Raw genomic sequence first — 22600 nt, forward strand, 5'->3', positions numbered from 1 at the left:
ATGTGACCTATTTAATAATCAACACAGTCTGTTAGGGGGCTTCCCAGGTGGCGCTAGTGATAAAGAATCCACTTACCAATCCAGGAGAAGCAAGAGATCAGGGTTCACTCCTTGGGTCAGGAAGATCCCCTGGAGTAGGAGATGACAACCCACTCCAGTATTCTTGCCTGGAAAATGCCATGGACAGATGAGCCTGGTGGACTACGGTCCATGGGGCTCCAAAGAGTTGGACCTGACTGAGCAAGCGCGCGTGCGCACACACACACTCATGTTAGGTGATAAAATATACTGGTTTCATTACTTTAAAAAATGTTTCACCCAAAGTTTGTGAGTACTTATTACTACTGTTTTTCTCATTTAAAAAAATCAGATGCCAGATCTCACTTCATAATAAATTGCAATGTCTTCTGACCTTTCTCTTCTTACCCTGTACTACTGCTCTTGTTTATTCTCACATGCTAACTTCATCTGAGCAAATAATTAAGATGAGATATTTATTCGATGATATAAAAGTGGGGGGGTCAAGATATTCTGGGCTACTGCATACTTTCATCCAAAATGCAATAGTTATGCATAAAAAAGCATCTGTTAAATGATATCTACATAGCAGTTATACCAAAAAACACTTTAAGTGATATCTTTTGTGTCATAAACTAAATCCTAATAAATTTAAAAGGATTTAAATCATAGTGTGTTTTATGACCAGAATAGGATGGAAATCAATAATAAAAAGAGCTTCTTCATCCCTGTTAAAGGTGTTTATGGAGAACCTAAAACCGATATCATACTGAATGGTGAAACATTGAATGCTTTCTCCCTAACCGGGAACAAAAAAGTGTATTCATTCTTACCAGTTCTATTTAGCATTGTGCTGGAGGTTAGGGCCAGGGCTGTATGGTAAGCAAAAGAAATTAAAGACAATTAGATGAGAAAGAGAGAAGTAAAACTGGTGGATTGTTTTGTTTTTGTTTTTTGCCAATGACATGAGGACCTATATAGAAAATCCAGTGGATCTATAGAACAGCTACATGCACTAATTAGTTTATTAGCAAGGTTGATGATTACAAGATCAATATATAGATATGTAGGGATAAATCTGACAGAAGATGTGCAAGACTTTTATATTGAAAACTGTAAAACATGATGGAGAAAAATTAAAGAAGACAGATGTGAGAGAAATTAGAAAACCAAGTATTTTAAAAATATTACTTCTTCCTAAGTTGATTCATAGATACATCACAAACAAACTCAAAATCTCAATAGACCTTTTTAAAAATAACTACTAAGCAAATTTAAAAATTTATGTGAAATTACAAAGGACCAAGAAGAGCCAAAACAACTTTGGAACAACTTAAGTTGAAGGATTAACACTATGTGGTATCAATACTAAAGCTACAGTAATCAGGACAGTGTGTTATTAGTGTCAGGATAGGCAAATAGATTAGTGGAATAGAATAAAGAGTCCAAAAATAGACCAATAAATATATGAACAATTAATTGTCAATGAAGATGCAAAGGCACTTCACTGGAGAGAGGATCATCTTTTCAACAAATGGTGCTAGAGCAGTTGGCTTTCTTATGCCAAAAAATGGAACTTCCCTGGTGGCTCAGACGGTAAAGCATCTGCCTACAATGTGGGAGACAGGGTTCAATCCCTGGGTTGGGAAGATCTCCTGGAGAAGGAAGTGGCAACCCACTCCAGTATTCTTGCCGGGAAAATCCCATGGACAGTGGAACCTGGTAGGCTACAGTCTGTGAGATCACAAAGAGTCCGACACAACTGAGTGACTTCACTTTCACTTATGAAATGATATTCTGAAATGCCATTCAGTTGAGAATCTCTGGTATGTATTTACAAATTCACTTGAAGTTACTCTGGTTTAATACTGTAAATACTCAGAAATGAGTATTCTTATTTTTACCATTGTCTCTAATTATATAGTACGAAATATGTGAACTCTAATTGAGTAATACTGACTTCCTAAATTTAAAGATGTACACATTGTAAAAATGAAATTGCACTTAAATCTTTTTTATAAGGAAACTCAGTGTTTATATAATTTGATGTTTTAGATCTTAATTTTCTTTATTTAGTGACACATATTTCTATAAAATAATTAAGCAGGCAATTCATTTCTAATATTATTGGATAATGATGATTCTCCAGCTCAAATTTATGAAAATTCCCATCATAAAATATTTCTGTTTTCTCTGTAGGACTTTGGTGCTTGTAGTACTGATTTTATTATACTATATGCTTAATGTATTCAGTATTTTGCCCTGCACTCAAAATGCCGTTTCCCTCTCTCTACAGCCTGCACCAGCATGGACTACTTTTAGAGTTGGCCTATTTTGTGGAATATTCATTGTATTGAATATTACTCTTGTGCTTGCCGGTGAGTAGTTTAAATTTTGAATTAAATTATTCTTATTGATCTGTTTATGTCATGTTCTGTCCCTCTAACAAAGCTACCACCCAACTGCCAAAGCTACTGAAGGAGAAATCTGTCAGGGTTAATTGTTTGTATAAATGATGGGAGAGTGGGTGTTGGTTGGTTGTTTTGGCTCGTTTTTCCTTTTGGATATAGTTACCCCTTTAAACATTGCTAGTTTATGACTCTTTCTTCTCCATCATTTTCAGGGTTCAGTTATCAGGAACCTCAGCTCCCTTGATCACAGATGAGAGTAAATAAATATTACAAAATTTATGCACTAAATAAGCTCATTAACTTTGCTTTTTGGAGACTCTCGCATCATTTCTAGAACCTATTTACAATTACTTTGCATACGATTTTAAGAAACTTGGTTATATAATATTCTATTCTATAGAATTTAAAAATTATAAAGAGGTAGGAGGAATTGATGGAAACAAGTGCATTAATGATACAGCAAGGAAGGCATAATCTTACTAAACCACCCAGCAGAATTTGACTTACCTCTCAGCAGCATTTGACATTGTAGATCACTCCTTGAAACCTTTTCTTCAGTTGATTTTGTTGGGAAACCACACTGTGCTGGTTTTCTTATTAAACTTCGCTGGCAGTTTTTTCCCAGTCTGTTTTGCTAGTTATTCTTTACTTTTGGCATCTAAATATTGGGGAGTACCTCTGGGTTTAATGTTTAAATCTTTCTCTTTCTACATGCATTTTCTAGCTAGGTGATCTTATTCAAGCCTATGGCTAAAATATCATCTGTATGCTAGTAACTCCCAAGTTTATATACTTTTTCCTCTGAAATGATATCTCATTGGCTACCTAGATGTCTAATAAGCATCTTAAACTTAGATGGACAAATTTTTTTAATCACTAAATATGCTTTCTCTTCCATATAGCATCACCTCTCACCAGTTTCTCAAGCCAAAAACCTTTAACCTTTTCCTTCGTACTCATCTCCAATCCATCACCAAATCCTGTTGCCCTGTCCTCAGAAAAGTTCTGAATCTGTCCACCCCCACCAGTACCATCCTTGTCTAAACAACCATTTGTTTAGTACACTGCAGCAACCTTCTGAACTTGTCTCTATGCAACCACTCTTGCCTCCTTATGGTTACCAGTGTCTTTTTGTGGCTTTTTTTTTTTTTCAATGCAGGTGAAATCTAGTTCTCTGTCTTTAGGGATGAATGGAGAAGGAGATGGCAACCCACTCCAGTGTTCTTGCCTGGAGAATCCCAGGGACGGGGGAGCCTGGTGGGCTTCCGTCTCTGGGGTCGCACAGAGTCGGAGACAACTGAAGCGACTTAGCAGCAGCAGCAGCAGCAGCAGCAGTTTACTTACATAGAATGTATAGAAATGCTACAATAAAAAAGAACTTGGTCCTAGATTGATTATCAAGCTAACTGTTATGGGAAACACACAGACTTATTTTCAAAAGGCCTTGCCTGGATTGCAGTCCCAGCTCAACTATTTGTTAATTATTAATTTGTTAATTGGCTTTAAGGACATCACTTTTCTCTGAAGCAATTTCCTAACTTGTTAAATGAGTTTAATACCTTAAATTTACAGCGTTGTATTAGAATTCATTCAACAAGTAAATTTTATGTATCTATGATTAGGCTTGCTACCTGAGTCTTAAATAAGAGAATTACTTTCCTCATGAAGCTTATTGTTACATAAGAGAGCTTGAGACATATTAAAACAATAATAATACACTACAAAATAGAAAGTATTTTGTAAACAGGTCAAGGGAACAAGTGATTACTTTCAAATGAGAGCTTCAGGGAAGACTTTATGAAAGAAATGGTATTTATCCTGGGCATTGATGGAATAAAAGGCATTCCAAGAGAAAGAGACAAATGAGCAGAGATTTAGTTGGCCATTCTAGAGGGTGAAACATAAGAGGAGGGAATAAGTTTTGAAGGAGAGAAGTGGTAAATTCACCTAAGGTGAAGAAGAGTATTAGATGATACAAATGAAGAGATACCTTGAAACCAGTTCATAGACATCAGCTAAGAGGTATAAGAAAGCATTTATAGGTGTGAAGTACTATATCAATATGAAGTATGTCATATGAGATGTAAGTTGTTCTTTCTATAGGAAAAAGCTTTACTCATCTGTGTGTGAAATTTTTTCTTTCCTTTCCAAGATGAGCATGGTGTTACCATTATTATCATCATTAAATAAGACATAAGAATAGATAAATAAACTTCATTCTTTTTATGTGTTTATGTTGTTTTCTTAAATTCAGGGACATTTTGGGGGTTTGTTTTCTTTCATATATGTAGCCTGTGTTCTTGTGAGACAGTCTGATTTGTTTTCTAATGTGTGCTTTATGCATTTAGTATTGTACATTTATGTTCTCTCCCCTCAGAACCCTTCTTTGTTTAATCTTTGTGTGTCTGTGAGATATATACAGTTAAAGCCAGCTGTCTGTCCTTATTTATCTCCCAGCGGTTGCTTGAAAGATAACAGAGTTGAGAATTGAGAGAGAAACTCAGCAGTAGTAATGCATGTACAAGCATGATTCTTTTTTCAAACATTGACATAAAAAAATAGCGTGCATAATTGCTGCTGTTCCTCAAGGGGACATGACCTAATATTTAATAATTTATCTGAAACTCACATATTCCAGATAGTTAGTGTTATGAAGATGAAAAGTTACCTGCTCAGATTTTTTTAAAACTTTCTTGTAGTTTGCTAGTAACCTATACTTAATTGATACAATAATAATATGTCACATTTCACTTTTTGGTTGAACAGAATTAAGTTTGACCATTAAAAGTGCGTGAGGGAAACCTTCTACACTGTTGGTGGGAATGTAAATTGGTATAGCCACTATGGAGAACAGTATGGAAGTTGGTTAAAAACTAAAAACAGGGCTACCATATGACCTAGCAGTCCCACTCCTGGGCATAAACCTGGAGAAAACCATAATTCAAAAAGGTACATGTACCTCAGTGTTCGTTGCAGCACTGTTTAAAATAGCCAAGACGTGGAAGCAACCTAAATGTTCACTGACAGAGGAATGGGTGAAAAGATGTGGTACATATATACAATGGAATATTACTCAGCCATAAAAAGAATGAAATAACGCCATTTGCAGCAACAGGGAAGGACTTAGAAATTGTCATACTGAGTGAAGTAAGTCAGACAAAGAAGGACAAATATCATATGATACCACTTATATGTGGAATCTAAAAAAATTGTATAAACAAAGTTATTTATGAAACAGAAAAAGAGTTATACATGTAAACAATCTTATGGTTACTGGAGGGGATGGGAGACAAGGATAAATTGGGAAATTGAGATTGACATATATATACTACTATATATAAAATAGATAACTGATAAAGACCTACTGTATAGCACAAGGAACTCTTCAATACTGTCTAGTAACCTATATGAGAAAAGAATCTAAAAAAGAATAAATATACGTATGACTGATTCACTTTGCTGTATAGCAGAAAGTAACACAACATTTTGTGTCAACTATGCTCCAATAAAAAAAATGTTTTAAGTGCATATGAGTGTGAAATAGCAAGCACTTGCATACTAGTGGTAAGAGTATTAATTGATGCCATCTCTTTAGAAATATGGCAGTATGTATAAAAAAATTTATAATACAGTCAGTTTGATTAAACATATTATTCCTATAAGTTTATCTTATAAACATACTTGTACCTGAGTGCAAAGACATGTATGAAAGGAGGGTATTCACTGCCGTTTTGTTTATAACAGCAAAATTCTAAGAGTGTCTCAGATATCTATCAGGAACTGTTTAAAAAAAATATATGACATTATTCCTATACAGTGGAATACCATGAAGATATTAAAGTGAATGAATGGAAATGGGTAGAGTACTTTGGAGAACTGCTTGGCAGTATCTACCAAAACTGAATATATGCTATACTGGGTTGTTTCTCCCTTTTGGCTAATGTGAATTTTGCTGCTTTGAACATGTGTATACATGGATTTGTTTGGGTACCAGTTTTCAATTTTTTGAATATATATCTAGGAGTGGAATTGCTTAATTATATGATAATGCTTTTTAACCTTCTGAGTTGCCACCAAATTATTTTCTACAGAGGCTCCACCATTTTCTGTTTCCACCAGCGATTTATGAGGATTCTGTTTTCTACACATTCTCATCAATACTTGGGAATCTCCTGTTTGTTTTTTTTTAATTATAGCCATCCTAGTGGGTTTGAACTAGTATACTTATATGGTTTTGATTTGCATTTTTCTAATGACTAATGATATAAATCATCTTTTCATGTGTTTATTGACTGTTTATGTATTTTCTTTGGAAAAATGTCTGTTCAAGTCATTTTGGTGGCTCAGACAATAAAGAGTCTGATTGCAATGCAGGAGACCCAAGTTTGATTCCCTGAGTCAGAAAGAGCCCCTGGAGAAGGAAGTGGCTACCCACTCCAGTATTCTTGCCTGGAGGATTCCATGGACAGAAGAGCCTGGTAGGCTACAGTCCATGGGGTCATAAAGAGTCAGATACAACTGAGCAGCTGACTGTTTCTTTCACTTTCAATGACTAATGATATTGAACATCTTTTCATGTGCTTATTGGCTGTTTGTATATTTTCTTTGAAAAAAAAATCTGTCCAAGTCCTTTGTCCATTTTTTAATTGAGTTGTCTTCTTATTGCTAATTTGCTACAGTTCTTTATATATTCTGGATACTAGACCCTTATCAGATACATAATTTGCAAGTATTTTCTCCCATTTTTTAGATTATCTTTTTCTTTTCTTGATAATGTCCTTTGATATACAAATTTTTTTATTTTGATGAAGTCCAATTTATCTGTTTTTGATGTTGTGTTACTCATGCTTTTGATGTCATATCTAAGAAGCCATTGCTGAATCCAACCAAAGTTCTACAAGTTTACCCATATATTTTCTTCTAAGAGTTCTATAGTTTTAGCTCTTATATTTAGCTCATTCATCCATTTTGAACTAATTTTTGTACATGCTGTGAAGAATAGGGTCAGCTTCATTCTTTTGCATGTGAATAACCAGTTGGTGAATAACCAATTGTCTCTGTACTATTTGTTGAAGAGAATATTCTTTTTCATTGAACAGTCTTGGCTCTCTTATTGAAAATCAATCAACCATAGATGCATAAATTTTTTTTCTGAGCTCTCACTGTATTTCATTTGTCTGTATGTCTGTGTTTACACCAGTACTATTTGGGAGGAAAATTTGAAATCGTGAATTGTGAGTCCTCCACCTTTTTTATTCAGTATTGTTTTGGCTGTTATCTGGGGACCTCTTATAATTCCTTATGAATTTGAGTATCAATTTTTCATTTCTGCCAAAAGAAAAAAAGAGCCATTAGAATTTTGATACAGATTGTATGGAATCTGTAACATTGCCATTTGAACAGTCTCGTGTCTTCCAATCCATGAATATGGGATTTCTTTCAGTAGTGTTTTGTAGTTTTCAGTGTCCAAGTCTTTCACCTCCTTGGTTCGATTTATTCCTTGATGTTTTATTCTTTTGTTTGCTCTTGTAATTGAAATTATTTTCTTAATTTCATTTGATTGTTCATTGCTGGTACATGTAAGGGCAACTGAATTTTGTGTGTTGATCTTGTAGACTGCAATTTTACTGCATTTATTAATTCTAGTAGTTTAACTGTGTATTCTTTGGGATTTGTACTTATTTTTGTTTCCTGACTATTGTAATGTATATGTGTTCTTAGCTTGGGAATCAGTATATAAAACTATATACACATTAAAAAAAAATTTTTAACCACCTAACTAATCTTGTTACCATACTTATTCCTTTGCAGTCTGTTCTTCACATGACTGAGTAGCCCTTTAAAATTATTAGTCTGGTTGTATCACTTATATGCAGAACCTTTCATTGGCTTCATAACATCTGAGTAAAAGCTTAAATCTTGACAAAGTACAGCAAATCCTTCCTCATATGCCTTTAGATAACTTTTTGCCACTTTACCTCTCATTCATTCCAGTCATAGTGGCCCTGGTCTTCTTCCTATTCCTGGACTAAATGAGGCTTATACATATCTTAGGGTTCTTTGTCCTTCCCTCTACTTGGAGCCTCCGTTCCTCCAAATACTCACACAAGTTAGTCTTTATTTCCTTCACATGAGTCAGTCTCTATTTCCTTCACACAAGCCAGTCTCTATTTCCTTAAGATTCCTGCAAATATCATCTTCTAACTACCCTACCTAAAATACACCTAACAGTCTCTATGCCTTTACTTTTTTCTTAAAAATTCTTATCTGATACTATATAGAATAGAACTTTCCTGAAGACAGTTATTTTGTCTGTTGCTCATTATTGAATCTCCAGGTTTTAGAATTATGCCATACATAATGGCACCCCATAAACATTTGTCAAATTAATGAAAACATGAATTTTCATCAAGTAAAAAGAAAAAGAAACTGATACATACTGAGTATTCATAATGGGCCAAACATTGTTTTAGCCATTTTTGTTGTTCAGATTTAATCTTCTTAAACTGATGAGAATAGATATTCTCCCCCATTGACCAACAAGGAAACTGAGAGTTAGAAAAATTAAATATGCCCTAGTAAATTTAGGACTTGAAATCTGGTCTATAGTATTTGACTCCAAGTATAAAATTTCAAGTGAGTACTAACAGTAAATTATATAGTTATTTGGAAAATTGAGAAATTGGTTGCCAAACTGAAATTTTTGGCACATAGGCTCAAAATGAAACATACTGATTCAGTCAATTTATGAACAGATGAGAATCTGACTTTTAAATAATGTAGAAATAGAATTGGTCAAAAGAAGGAACAAGGCCGTTCAAGTACAGGGAGCAACTTAAGTAGATATGAAAAGTGAATTTGTTCAAACAAAATAAAATTTATCAGGCGATAAGAATTAATTTAGGGGCATTATGGGATAAGTTTGGGAGAAGTGAGTTGGAGATCAGATTGTGAGGAACTTGAATCGTGAGGCTCACATGTTTGAACATGATAATTATTGGAGAGCTATAGGATAGTAGTGATAACTGAACATTTGTTTGGGCATATGGGCAGTTGAATGTAGTAATTTAAGAGTTTGGGCTTTGAAGCAAACTGAGTTAAAATCCTGGCACTGCCGTATACTAGCTTGGTAACCCTGAGCAAAGTATTTAACGTCTCTGTGCTATAGTTTCCTTGTCAGTCAAATGGAGATAATAGTTTTTAACTCACAGAGCCATTGTGAAGATTAGATAAATTGTTATATGTAAAGATACAATCCTTAGGATGTAGTACATAAACATTATATAAATATTGTTGTCATTTATGTGACATTTCAACTTTCACATTGCTTTCTTGTATAGTGTTTCTTATAATTTCCATAGTAATTCTGAGGTAGACATTACTATATCCAGCTCAGTGACGGCCAAATCAAAGCCAAAGAAGTTTTGTCATGCCAGAAATTCTCAGCTGAGCTGATGGTTCTAAGCTATTTCACTATGGACAAGTAGGCTGAAAGTCAAATTTTCCGGAAAATTATTCTGGTAGAATTTTGCAGAGTGAAATGAAGAGAAGAACCTTGAAGCAAGTTTATCAGGCTCTTGAAATAACCTAGGATCGCATTTTGAATATTAAAAATTCCTCTGCCAGGGCTATATCATTGAGAAGAGAAAAAACAGTTAAAGGACATGTTGCAGATTTCCTGACTAACCAGTTAATTGATATTCTTTCAGCTATATTTAAACTTGAAGCAGGTAGAAATATATGGCCCTTGATAAGAATCTATCGGGGTGGCTTTCTTCTGATTGAATTCCTTTTTCTACTGGGCATCAACACGTATGGTTGGAGACAGGCTGGAGTAAATCATGTGCTCATCTTTGAACTTAATCCAAGAAGCAATTTGTCTCATCAGCATCTCTTTGAGGTAATCAAACCAGATATAATATCCTATGAATACAGTTTTCATTAGCTATGTGGCTGGTTTAGTGGGTACTAAACTCTATTTTCTACTTGAAGGGGATTGTTGATAATAATTAAACCATTTTTCTTATCTTTGTTTTATTAAAGATTTTCTATGTAATGGTAAAAATAAAAATAATTTTCTTTGTTTTTGTCTTTCCCATCCTTTATCAGATTGCTGGATTCCTTGGGATATTGTGGTGCCTGAGCCTTCTGGCATGCTTCTTTGCTCCAATTAGTGTCATCCCCACATATGTGTACCCACTTGCCCTTTATGGATTTATGGTTTTCTTTCTCATCAACCCCACCAAAACTTTCTATTATAAATCCCGGTTTTGGCTGCTTAAACTGCTGGTAAGTCCAGAAATTTTGTATCATTTGTAGAGTGATATATTGATCATTGGCTTTCTCTAGAATGAAAACAAAACTCCTGTATTGCCCCACTTCAGAAGTCATGTTCACATTGTAGTTTAAATGAGTGGTACCCCAGCTCCAGGAGCAAAGAACACAGTGTAACTGGTACACTTGATGTTATGGAGTACACTGGCCCCAAGAAAAGCACTCATGCATTTTTTTTTCCTTCATAATGGAGTAGTGTCGAGATATTACAGTGATTTTGGAAAATGATAATAATTCATAATTAATTACTATACAGATTATTTAATCAACTGTGATAACATGTAGAACTTTGTTTCCTTTTTTTAAGGTGGTTAAACTGTTATATACCTGTTAAGTTACCATAAATAGTCAAATATTTTTATTTTGTGAAGTACTGGGTCTCTAAAAGCAGTAGGATTATCTTGTTAGATCTCCAAGTTTAGTTTGAGAAATTAACTTTTTAAATTCCATTTTACCTATTTCTTACTCTCAAAATCAAGCAGTCTTAGCATTAGGACATGAAATTTCCTGCAAAAATGGTAGCTATATTGTACATTTTGGGATATTGTAAAGATTGCCCTGGGAAGGAACTCCTGCTTACTCTCAAATTTAACCATCTCTGTTTTGAAAATCAGTTAAGAATGTTTTAATAAAATCTAAAGATATAAAATATGACCTTTCTCTTAAAAAAACATAGTAAGCACTAAACAAATTAAAAGCAACCTGTGTTCCAATATATATAGCAATATGGAAAAGAAAATGGCCCAGATCTTGATTTCCCTTCTCCCCAGTTGATTGTTCATTTATCTGTATTTATTTGTATATCACAAATTAAGAGTCTACCTCTTTTCCACAAACTTTATTGAATATAAATAACTAAATAGCAAATCATTCCCTGTAAGTATACCACTGGGCCTAATTTCAAGTTTGTATTCTGAGTGTGGGACTTAGCTGCTGAGGTGTGTAAGAAGTCATATCATCATCACCTTTAATGTGTTTTGTCATCATCTAGAAAAACATACTTTTTAGAGAATTTTTTTTAAGATAAAAATTTGGGCCATTTTTTTTTTTCTCTTTTGAAATTTGTACTAAAAATAAATCATTTCCAGTTACTACAATATTACATTACCTTTCTTATTTTGAGGTTGTCATTTTATTTCTGGATTTTGTGTTATTTTCATAAAAATGTAATATTCTTCTGATTACAAGGAAATAACTTCAAAATTATAAACACCTATTTTTCCGTCCTAAATTACTATGAAACCTCTATAAAGTTATTTCAGATGAGATTTGGAAGACTTAGAAAATTCAGGTGTTAATATGATTGCATCATTACAATAACAAAATAGTACAGTTGTGTACATTATGTGCTAAGTGAGCATTTCCCAAGTGCATCCTTCTTTGTTTAAATAGAAAGCTGCTATGATTCATGCATGACCAATTATTCTTATTAGCAGAATGATTCCCCATTGAGTCGATATTTATCTGTGCATCTGTTGTGTTAATAAATGAGAACTTGTTGATGGAATAGGTTGGCAGTAATATTAAGAGAAGAAATAAGAGAACGGTAAAATATACTGTCAGAAGCAGTGACATACAGTAAGCATTATGGTTTGTTGTATTTGTAATAATTGTAAATAGTAAAAAAAATTATTTATAGAGTATTTTAATATTAATTGACCTATTGACTTATTTTTAATTCAAATCTCACTGAGAAAATTTGCCCTTAGATTTATTTCTAGTGAATTAACAAGAATGTTTCTACTGTAGTTAAATTTCCCTGATACAGCTCTTTTGAAAGCTTCATCCTAAAGTGAACTACATTTCCCTTTCTTTTTCTTCAATTTTTCATGGAAAAAGAACATGTCACCTGGCCATAGTGGTAGGCACTGGGCACCATTTATATTCATATTTTAATTTGAATTGATATGTTATTTCTCTCCCCAATAGATGCTAGAAGAAAGTTTTTAAGAAATTGATTTGTTTTGATATTAGTATTTATGTCAAACTGATACAGTTTCTTTGCATTCATCAGTTCATTTATCCTCTATCCAGATCTGTATTTGTCCTCATTGTAATCCAATTAGGAAGCATAAAAAAATGCCTCAGATTTACTAAACAAAAATATCAACTTATTCTTATAGAGGGCTGCATAAAATTCTTAAGTTAGAGTATTTTTCTATATTATTTTGGAATTGGTTTTTCTAATATTTTCTTTAGTTGTATAATCAAATTTTTACACATATCTCTGGTATAAGTGCAGAAATGTTCTCATTTAATAATGCATTGTCTGGGCATTTTTATGTGTATCAATTATTTTGTGTGTGTTAGTCGCTCAGTAGTGTCTGACTCTTTTCGACCCCATGGACTGTAGCCCGTCAGGTTCCTCTGTCCATGGGATTCTCCAGGCAGGAGTACTGGAGTGGGTTGCCATGCCCTCCTCATCAATTATTTTATTCCTTTTAATAAACCATGAGACTGGAACTACTATTAATCCACATTTTATAATGAGGAAACCTAAAGTTCAAAGAACTTAAATAAGGTCATGCAGCCAGGATGTAATGGAGATGGGCTGTAAGCTCAGGCATTCTGGCTCCATAACCTGTGTTTTTAAACACTACCATTTAACAGACCTTTAAAGGTAGTCATTTTATGTAAGATGTTTAACTTTGATTATTGGATCAACTAATGGAATCTTAAAATCAGATTTGAAAGAATGGGTTATCAATAAGTAGAAATTAAGACTTTATCTCCTTAACTGTTTGTCTACATTAATTAGAAGATGATGTTAACATATATTCTTTATAGTAACTAATTAGTGGCCTTTTTGTGTATGTGGGTAAAACATCAGATATCCAGATTGTTTCTAGCTTTCTTAATACAGTTTCTCAGTTATTTTAATTAAAATCAAAGCAAAGTAGACGTTGAAAAACCTTAGCCAGAAAGGAAGGAGAATTCTCACTTAAAAGGGAGAATTCGGGTAAATCTAAGATGAATTTGACCATGTGTTAAGGCCTGACTTACCAGGGAATTAAGTATGTTCTATTTATTTTTATCTTCATCTCTCCTCCTACACCTCTGACCAAGCTACTTGCTCACTTCTTTTTAAATATTTCCGGGATATTTCGTTTGCTTGTCTGTAATAGCAGTTACTACATGGTGCTGTCAATATTTCTTTTGGTGTTTATTTGCCCAAAGGGATTGTGGGTGGTACAGGCCATGTTTTATTTATTCAGTATCTTCACAATGCCTGACATAATAAATACTTAATGAGTAAATAAATAATAAATAATAATAATAAATAATTCATAATAAATACTTAATCTTTGTTAAATGCATGAATGACTATGATTAAGTTCATTGGTTCTCTTATACAAACATTAACCACTCCCTCCTTTATTTTTTCATCTTCTCCCTTCTGTAAATTTTCCCTTCCTCTCAGTTTCTATTTTATGTTACTCCTTTCCTTTTCTAGTCCATCCCTCTGTTTCTTTGTTTCTTATTTAATACACTCTCCTACTCTTTTGCTCTTACAGAGGTTTTCTCTAATAGCCAGGTTATAAGGCTTGGTTTGGCAGGTTGTGACAGTAATGGTAGTCTCATGTCAGTGAGAAATGAGAAATTTGCTCTAGGCTACCAGTTTCACAGAAGTCTACGAAGTTTCACAAAAGTCCATGACTAGAGGCTGAGTTAGACTTCCTGATCCTTTGCTGTTATGTCATAACTTGTTCTCTTGTTTCTCTCTCTTGGAATCCTTTAAATCCATTCTATACCTAGAGTTTCTTAAAATATTATACAAACTGGTGCCAGAGCCTCTTTGTGCATGAATGATTAACATCGCAATCCCTAACACCTCCTATCTGACCCTTCCCTGCAAAAAAAAAAAAAAGTTTGCTGTATCTGGAGCTTGTGGTTGCAGATGATAATATCGTTTCTGGCTTACTGAAAAAGTAAGCAAGTGATCAAAAGGTTGAACCATGGACTCAAAATATGTCAGCTCGGAAAGTTACGTTTTAAAGCCTATATTGTGTCCTGCAGACCCCTGCTCTAATTTTTAAAGCTCCAGCATAGCTGTCGCCCAGGATTGAGTTGTAACAAAACCGTTTGTTGTTTCCCTGAAATAATCAAAGAAATTATTTAGAGAAAGGATAGAAAGAACCGTAAATACCTTGATGGCAGGGGAGCTGTAGACTCATTTTCTCAAAACAATTGCTTAGAATTCCTTGTTTAGGAGTTCATTTTCACCTATGTGAGATAGAAAGGGTCTAACAGGGTAAGAAGGAAAGCTGCCTTCATCCCATCTTCACTTCACTCAAGGCCTTTCAAGGCAAGTTGGTACAGTTTGAGCCTCTTTCTGGTGATAAGTATCTGACTCCTCCCTCTGCAATGCCAGGATTTTCCTTTGCAGTGGTAAACAGGCTTCCGAAAAATAAGGTTAGAAGGCGTTATCTTCTGTAAATGGGGATATGGATAACACCTAGCACATAGAATTTGTTATAGTTAATGGATTATAAGAAATGCATCATGAGAAAAATATGCAGCATGGATTAGTGTTCAAGACATATAACCTGAATTTTATTTATCATTGTTTTCATAATAGTGGGGTGTGGGCTGATTTTTTTGACATAATTTCACAGATATGATCATTGCCATGGCACTAGTGAAATGAAAGTGACATTGGTTAGGGAATGAGACATACTTCAGCCAAGGTACTATCCTTCCCTTCCTACCTTTTGTAGGCAAAGAAGAGCTTTGTATTCACTTAGCTAAGATGGGAGAATATTCCAGAAATAATCATAGCACATGGGTCTCCAGTAAATTTATCTTAGACCTTAATGGTAAATGTCCTCTCAGTGCATTTCTGCCATTCTCTCTGCTTTCAACTTCAGCTCTTCCCACCTCTCTGCTTTCTGTTTTTTAACTCTTGCTCTTCCTGCCTTCCCCATGCCCCACCCTTTTAATTTCTTTCTTAGTGATCTATTCAACTCATTCTTTTCATTATTAATTTTGAACCTAACTATTGTTGCCAGTCCCTGTGTTTGTGATTGGTTCATTGGTTTCCATTTTATCAACTAAATCATGCTGTAGAGTAAGAAACAAATTAGATAAATTTAATATGAATTTTCTTGTTTCTGTGTTTTCTGATTTTTTTCTTTCTCCTAGTTTCGAGTATTTACAGCCCCCTTCCATAAGGTAGGCTTTGCTGATTTCTGGCTGGCCGATCAGCTGAACAGCCTGTCAGTGATACTGATGGACCTGGAATATATGATCTGCTTCTACAGCTTTGAGCTCAAATGGGAGGACAGTGAGGGCCTGTTGCCAAAAGATTCACAAGGTAGGGTATGAATGTGCATCCACACTACTGAACTGCCAGTGTAAACCAAGAAATATTGGGAGTGATAACTGAGAAATTTAAGCTCATCCAATAATATTACAAACTTAATTAAATGTACTTGGCTCTGTTTTAGCAATATCTTTATCTGATATAATTTGGCTCTTAAATTATATATTATAATTTTAGCCACTCATTTGCCAGGAGATATACAACTTATATTTAAAGAATTCTAAAACTAAAAAACTTCTAGTAGGTTGGTAATTATATCACAGATGCTCTATTGTCAACAATTGCCATCACAGTATTGCTTTATGATGATCAAAAATACTGATTATTTAGAAATTAGATCACATGCTTTGAGCAAATCATTAGAGATTTTTTAGTTCTTATTGGAGACCTTGTTTTTCTTTTGGCTCTTTTTGTCACTCTTACTATAGCTTATGCCAGGTATTCTAGTTATTAGGGAATTTTGCCTTAATGATGAAGACCAAATTTAGACAGATTATGTAACATGTGACTAACGAAAGTTAATGATGCCAGCGCCAACACAGATTTTCATTAACTTCCAGCAAATCACAATTCTGTTATATGTTGAGCCACTATGATACATTTCCAGAATTTGAAGAAAATTGATTTACCAACTCTGTTCTTCTTATTTTAAAAATGTAAACTCTGCCCTTTGTTTTTTTGTTATTGTTGCTGTTGTTGTTTGTTTCTTTTGTTTCAAAGAACAAGAATGTGAACAACCTATAATGGATATGTTGTAGGGGTTTGGAGTTCATAAAACTGTCATCAACAGTGATATTTTTAGGTTTTCCAGATGTTTCAGGTTACAGAGCTCACTAATTTTTTTCCTCTTTGATTAATGTACTCAACCTCTAATTGTCTTATAGTTTTACTACACTCCTCCAGAGAAGGAGTGTAGTAAAACTACACAAAACTGATTACAAAGGGGCCTTCCCAAGTGGCTCCAACAGTAAAGAATCCCCCTGCCAATGCAGGAGACCTGGGTTCAGTCCGTGGGCTGGGAAGACCCTCTGGAGAAGGAAATGGCGACCCACTCCAGTATTTTTGCCTGGACAGTCCCATGGACAGAGGAGCTGGCCAGGCTACAGTCTGTGGTCACAAAGAGTCGGACACGACTGACCACGCACACAAAGGCATAGATTACAAAACTGTAAATCTGAGTGGGTAGGTTTTTATAAGTTCCCACTGTGTATTTCACCTTCTCTCTCGGCCTTCTGATCACTAAAAAGTTTAATATAATAGTTGCAAAGAAAAAAATGATTCTGAAAAGCAGGTTCCTTGCTCTTAAAGACTTCCTAATGGTTACAGTATATGACTAAATGATGTGAACAAGTGTTTTTTTTTTTTTAATTGTAATCTTTTCTTCTTTGAAATCTTCACAGAACCAGAAATTTGCCACAAATATTCATATGGTGTGCGGGCTGTTGTTCAGTGCATTCCTGCTTGGCTTCGCTTTATCCAGTGCCTGCGCCGATACCGAGACACAAAAAGAGCCTTTCCTCATTTAATTAATGCTGGGAAATACTCCACGACTTTCTTCACGGTGACATTTGCAGCCCTTTACAGCACTCACAAAGGTATTCAATGGATGTGAAAAGATTTTTCAAAATCCTGATTTTTACCACGTGAATCTGTTTCTTAATCTGGTTACCTATCCATTTGTCGTGCTTTTTTTCCCCATTGAATTTCCAGCCCCCTCAGTTATAGTAAGTAGTTTGTCCTTGAACACAATTTTAGCCTCATTCCAGAATTTACTAACACATTGAAAAGAATCAAAGTCATACAGAATAGGAAGGATTTGTGATAATGTTTGAAATCCTGAATTATGTTTATTTAAGGGGTTCAGTCCAAGACACTTTGGGTTTTCATTTGGTTTTTTAGACTTCTTGTTCATTAATGAGGTTGGGAAATGCTAGGTGAAAAAGATTCCCTCTGGCAGTCATGTATATTTTTAATCGTTTCCCTTCACCAAGTAGTAACGTTTGTTTCCAGCCTATTTAACTGCAAATTGAGTTCTCTGATCTCTCTAGTTTCTTATCTCCATGGCAACTAGTTATTACTTGAGACTGTTCTTCTGTTGGGAGGAGAAAAAGGCTTTTAGGTTCTGAGCCACATGCAGTCGCTCCTTTTGAATTTTTAACCTTCTTCTAAGAACTGTCAATCAAAGATCTCACTTGCTTTTACTAAAATGCCTTCCTTCTTTGTTTAAATCAGTGTCAGCCTACACCTTAGAAGCTGCACTCTCATCTAAAGAAATGTTACCAGTTGAAATTATTACAGTTATCTTTAGATAGCTTGATAAAATTTTTTCTGGTGATTTTTAATTGAGATGCTGTATTTAGGAGCCTTACCTAGTGCTCCAAAAGTGCTGCTGTGTGTCTGATGGTCTTGAAAGATTAGGGTGATTTTTTTCTTTTGAAAAGCTTGAGATTTGGTCCAATAGAACACGTTATTGATACTTCCACTTTTTGCAGTAGATTCTGCGATTGCAGTAACATTGATAATGTAGCCAATAATTCTACCACTAAGGAAACACTCTTGTTAAATGATATAATTTAACTAAATACCTTAGTGAAGGAATCACATCCTAAAGCTCCCTTAATTTTTTTCTTTTATAACTCCTCTCTTATGTGTACTTACTGTTTGGCTAGCTCCTCAGGCTCTCCATTGTACATGCTTACTTGTTGGCCTGGGATACTTAACATTGTGTATTCAAATTGTGTATTTTAGCCTTTGTGAAGGTCTCTTCCTTCAAGGATTACTCTTGTAAATTTCCAGCCATTCCATCAACCCTGACTCTGTCCTGTAGGCAGTAAGACTGATATTTCTGTTATTGGAGTAGAAGGGGGTATTGGGAGCACCCTTAGGCAAAAAGCCACAAACTCAGAAGTTTTACTCTTTATTGCCAGTGTCTTTCCAAAGTAAGCTCAGGCTTTTTGCCTGCTTTTGGTGGCTTCCCAGTATGTTCTAATAGTTATTCTTTTTTTTTTACTTGACTTAATATTATATTCGTTTCAGGTATATATTGTAGTGGTTCAGTATTTTTATACAAAGTGGTCATAATAAGTCCAGTTACTGTCCATCACCATATAAAGTTATAATATTACTGACTGTATTCCCTATGCTGTACATTAGATCCTTGTGACTTACTTATTTTATAACTGGAAGTTTATACCTCTTAGTCTCCCACACCTATTTCATTCATCCCGTAACCTACCTCCCCTTTAACAACCACCAGTTTGTTCTCTGTATATATGTCTACTTCTGTTTTGTTATATTTGTTCTTTTTTTTTTTTTTTTTTTTTTTTTTTTTTTTTAGGTTCCACTTACAAGTGAAATCATACAATATTTACCTATCTCTATCTGACTTATTTCACTTAGCATAATACCCTCTACAACCATTCGTGTCATGAGAAATGGCAAGATTTCATTCTTTTTTATGACTGAATAATATTCCGTTCTGCGCATATACCACATCTTTATCCATTCATCTATTGATGGATGCTTAGATTGCTTTCATACCTTGGCTATTACTACTGAGGCAGTGAACACAGTGGTGCATATGTTTTTTCAAATTAGTGCTTTTGTTTTCCTCAGAAAAATTCCCGGAAATGAACTTGCTGGGTTGTGTGGTAGTCCTATTTTTAATTTTTTAAGGAATCTCCATACTGTTTTCCATAGTGGCTGTACCAATTTAAAGTTCCACTTACAGTGCACAAGGATTCCCTTTTCTCCACATCCTCTCCAGCACTTGCTATTTGTTGTCTTTTGGGTAATAGTCATTCTGAAAAATGTGAGGTGATAAATCATTGTGGTTTTTGAATTGCATTTCCATGATGATTAGTGATGTTGAACATCTTTTCTTGTGCTTGACATCCCCCTGGATGTCTTCTTTGGAAAAACATTTGTTCAGGACCTCTGCCCATTTTTTAAATAGGTGTGTTTTTCTGGATGGTGAGGTGTATGAGTTATTTGTGTATTTTGTATGTTAACCCTTATTTTGCATGCTTAGTCTCTCAGTCATGTCTGACTCTTTGCGACCCCATAGACTATAACCCTCCAGGCTCCTCTGTTAATAGGGATTTACTAATTCTTACCTGTGCTGTGCTGTGCTTAGTCGCTCAGTCATGTCTGTCTCTTTGCAACCCACCAGAGTCCTCTGTCCATGGGGATTCTCCACGCAAGAATACTGGAGTGGGTTGCCATGGCCTCCTCCAGGGGATCTTCCCAACCCAGGTATCGAACCCAGGTCTTCTGCATTTCAGGCGGATTCTTTACCAGCTGAGCTACCAGGGAAGCCCTAATTCAGAACTAAAACTAAAAAGTGAGGTATTTACACAGGGGTATACATAAGTATGTTAACTTCAGTCAAAACTTTTTGTTGTTGTTGTGCATCAACTTATTGTGCTTTGCAGGTATGTTTTATTGGGGCTTCCCTGGTGGCTGAGATGGTAAAGAATCTGCCTGCAATGCAGGAGACCTGGGTTCTATCCCTCGGTCAGGAAGATCCCCTGAAACAGGGAATGGCTACTCACTCCAGTATTCTTGCCTGGAGAATTCCATGGACAGAGGAGCCTGGCGGGCTGCAGTTCATGGGGTTGCAACTGAGCGAATAACACTTTTACTTTCACTGCCTAGAGCTGGTTTATATGTGTCTTCCTTTATGGAAATTTTTTAAAAGATACACTTAGGATCACCTTGCATGTGTATGGTGGGAGTATTTACCAGGTATCAATTATGAATGTGTTTGGTCTTTTGTTCAAGTAACAGCTGTTTACTGACTGAATTTGATTCATGTGCCCACAGACAAATTTTTAAACACACAAGCATTTTTTAGAGAGAACATTGGTTGTATAGCCTAACCATATCCCTTAAATTAAAAAAACAGTACCGAACACTTTTTATAGTTGCTATTAAAAAAAACATTATAGTTCCTACATATTAAATATTTTTATCACTAATTTTTCTTTTTACCAGACAGACAATTGGAAGTAACCCTTGACAGAAAATTTGACATTAAATGATGATCAGAAGTAGAATCTGATTTTTCTTGTTTCCTTGGACAGTATTCCAAGAGAAAAGATATCAGAAAACATAGACTTTAGAAATGATGATTGATCTAAAAGAACAGATTCTGTATGGTTAATGATGTAGATCTTTTTCTATTGAATGTATATGTATTATTGCAAAGGACGCATTTTTTGAAGGGGAAAGTGTAGAAAATGGTGAGGTAACCTTGTTCAGACTCAGGATTCTGAGTCCTTTCAGAGAACTAGCCTAAAAGAGTTACCATAGTAACAGCATTATTGGGGGCATTTTCAAGATTGTTCCAAAGGTTATGGCCTATGCTGCATGGTTTGTAAAAATGGATGCACAAGAATTAACTCTATACTTAAAGCCATTTTTTTCAAGTGAGGGGAGTAAGTATGATAATACTGCAGCTAGCCCTCCCTTGTAGTAAGAAGGAAACACACTTTAAATATTTCAATATATTTTATTTTCCATCACTGATTTTAGAAACGCTCAAAGCCAATCTTATTTTAAGAATCCACTTTTCATTACAAGCCTAAATTAAAAGCCATTCCTACAAGTTTTTTTGTTGGAATTGGTAGTAGAGGAGACAGCAAAGTGTTGTAAATGGTTTTTGTGTGTTCTTGAGGTTTCTTGGCCTTGGCTAGGAAAAGCCAGTGGGAGGTACAATAATAGAAAAAGCCATTATGTTGTTATTTCTAATCCATTGATGCAGCGAGAGTACTTCATTAGATTTTCTGTTTTTCATTTACAGTTTCTAACATTCTAAAATATTTATAAATTCTTAGTAGATTTTACTCTTTGCTGTTCTCTGAATACATAGAAGGATAAAAAAAAAGTTCTTTTAAAAATATTTCATATTTTACTTCAGACATTTTTGTTAGCATTTGTTAGCATTTACTATAAGACATTTTAAAATACTTGGAAAAGAGAGATTCTCTACTCACTTAAAAGCTGAGTTCATTTGTATTTGTTTGCTCTGTTGTTCTCCAGTGCCCAGATCTCTCATATCTTCTAGATCTCGTCGTCTTTAACATTCTGTAAGGCGTGCTGTGGCCCCTAATGAGGATTCCTCAGCAGTAGTTCAGTGCCTTCAGTGCAAATAGTCATTTCATTGTTTTGGGTGAGCACACATAGTCCTGAAGTGCTTCCTCTGTCCGGGGATGGCCTGTTGGTTACCCTGTTTCTACCGTGAATAATAGACTTCTATGCCAGAATTTCCAAATTTTAGTCTTGTTACATTATAATAGAAACACAGTTTAGTGTTGTTATTGTTTTTAATCTCTGGGGAAACTTTTGTTTCATTAACTTTTTAAAGACATAAACAAACTTTAAAAAAAATCTCATTTGAATAAAATGCTTTCATTTTGGACTTAATGTTGAAAGTATCTCAAATCTTTAACCCTTTTGAAATTGGATACATTTTGCTGTAGTTTTTCTAGCCTAACTAATAATGCTGACAAGA

At 34.7% G+C, this 22600-nt stretch overlaps 1 protein-coding gene across 2 annotated transcripts in view; it reads left to right on the plus strand.

The window, feature by feature from the left end:
* XPR1 (xenotropic and polytropic retrovirus receptor 1) overlaps positions 1-22600 on the plus strand; it is a 180523-nt gene that overhangs the window by 119645 nt on the left and 38278 nt on the right. For both annotated transcript variants that reach the window (XM_010850174.1, XM_010850173.1), the window contains 5 exons: positions 2315-2396; positions 10139-10329; positions 10539-10718; positions 15906-16077; positions 17487-17681. In XM_010850174.1, the coding sequence (XP_010848476.1) occupies positions 2315-2396; positions 10139-10329; positions 10539-10718; positions 15906-16077; positions 17487-17681 (820 nt within the window). The remainder of the gene's footprint in view (positions 1-2314; positions 2397-10138; positions 10330-10538; positions 10719-15905; positions 16078-17486; positions 17682-22600) is intronic.

Source organism: Bison bison, unplaced genomic scaffold (genome assembly GCF_000754665.1).
Source record: "Bison bison bison isolate TAMUID 2011002044 unplaced genomic scaffold, Bison_UMD1.0 scf7180017864289, whole genome shotgun sequence".
NCBI classification, from domain to species: Eukaryota; Metazoa; Chordata; class Mammalia; order Artiodactyla; family Bovidae; genus Bison; species Bison bison.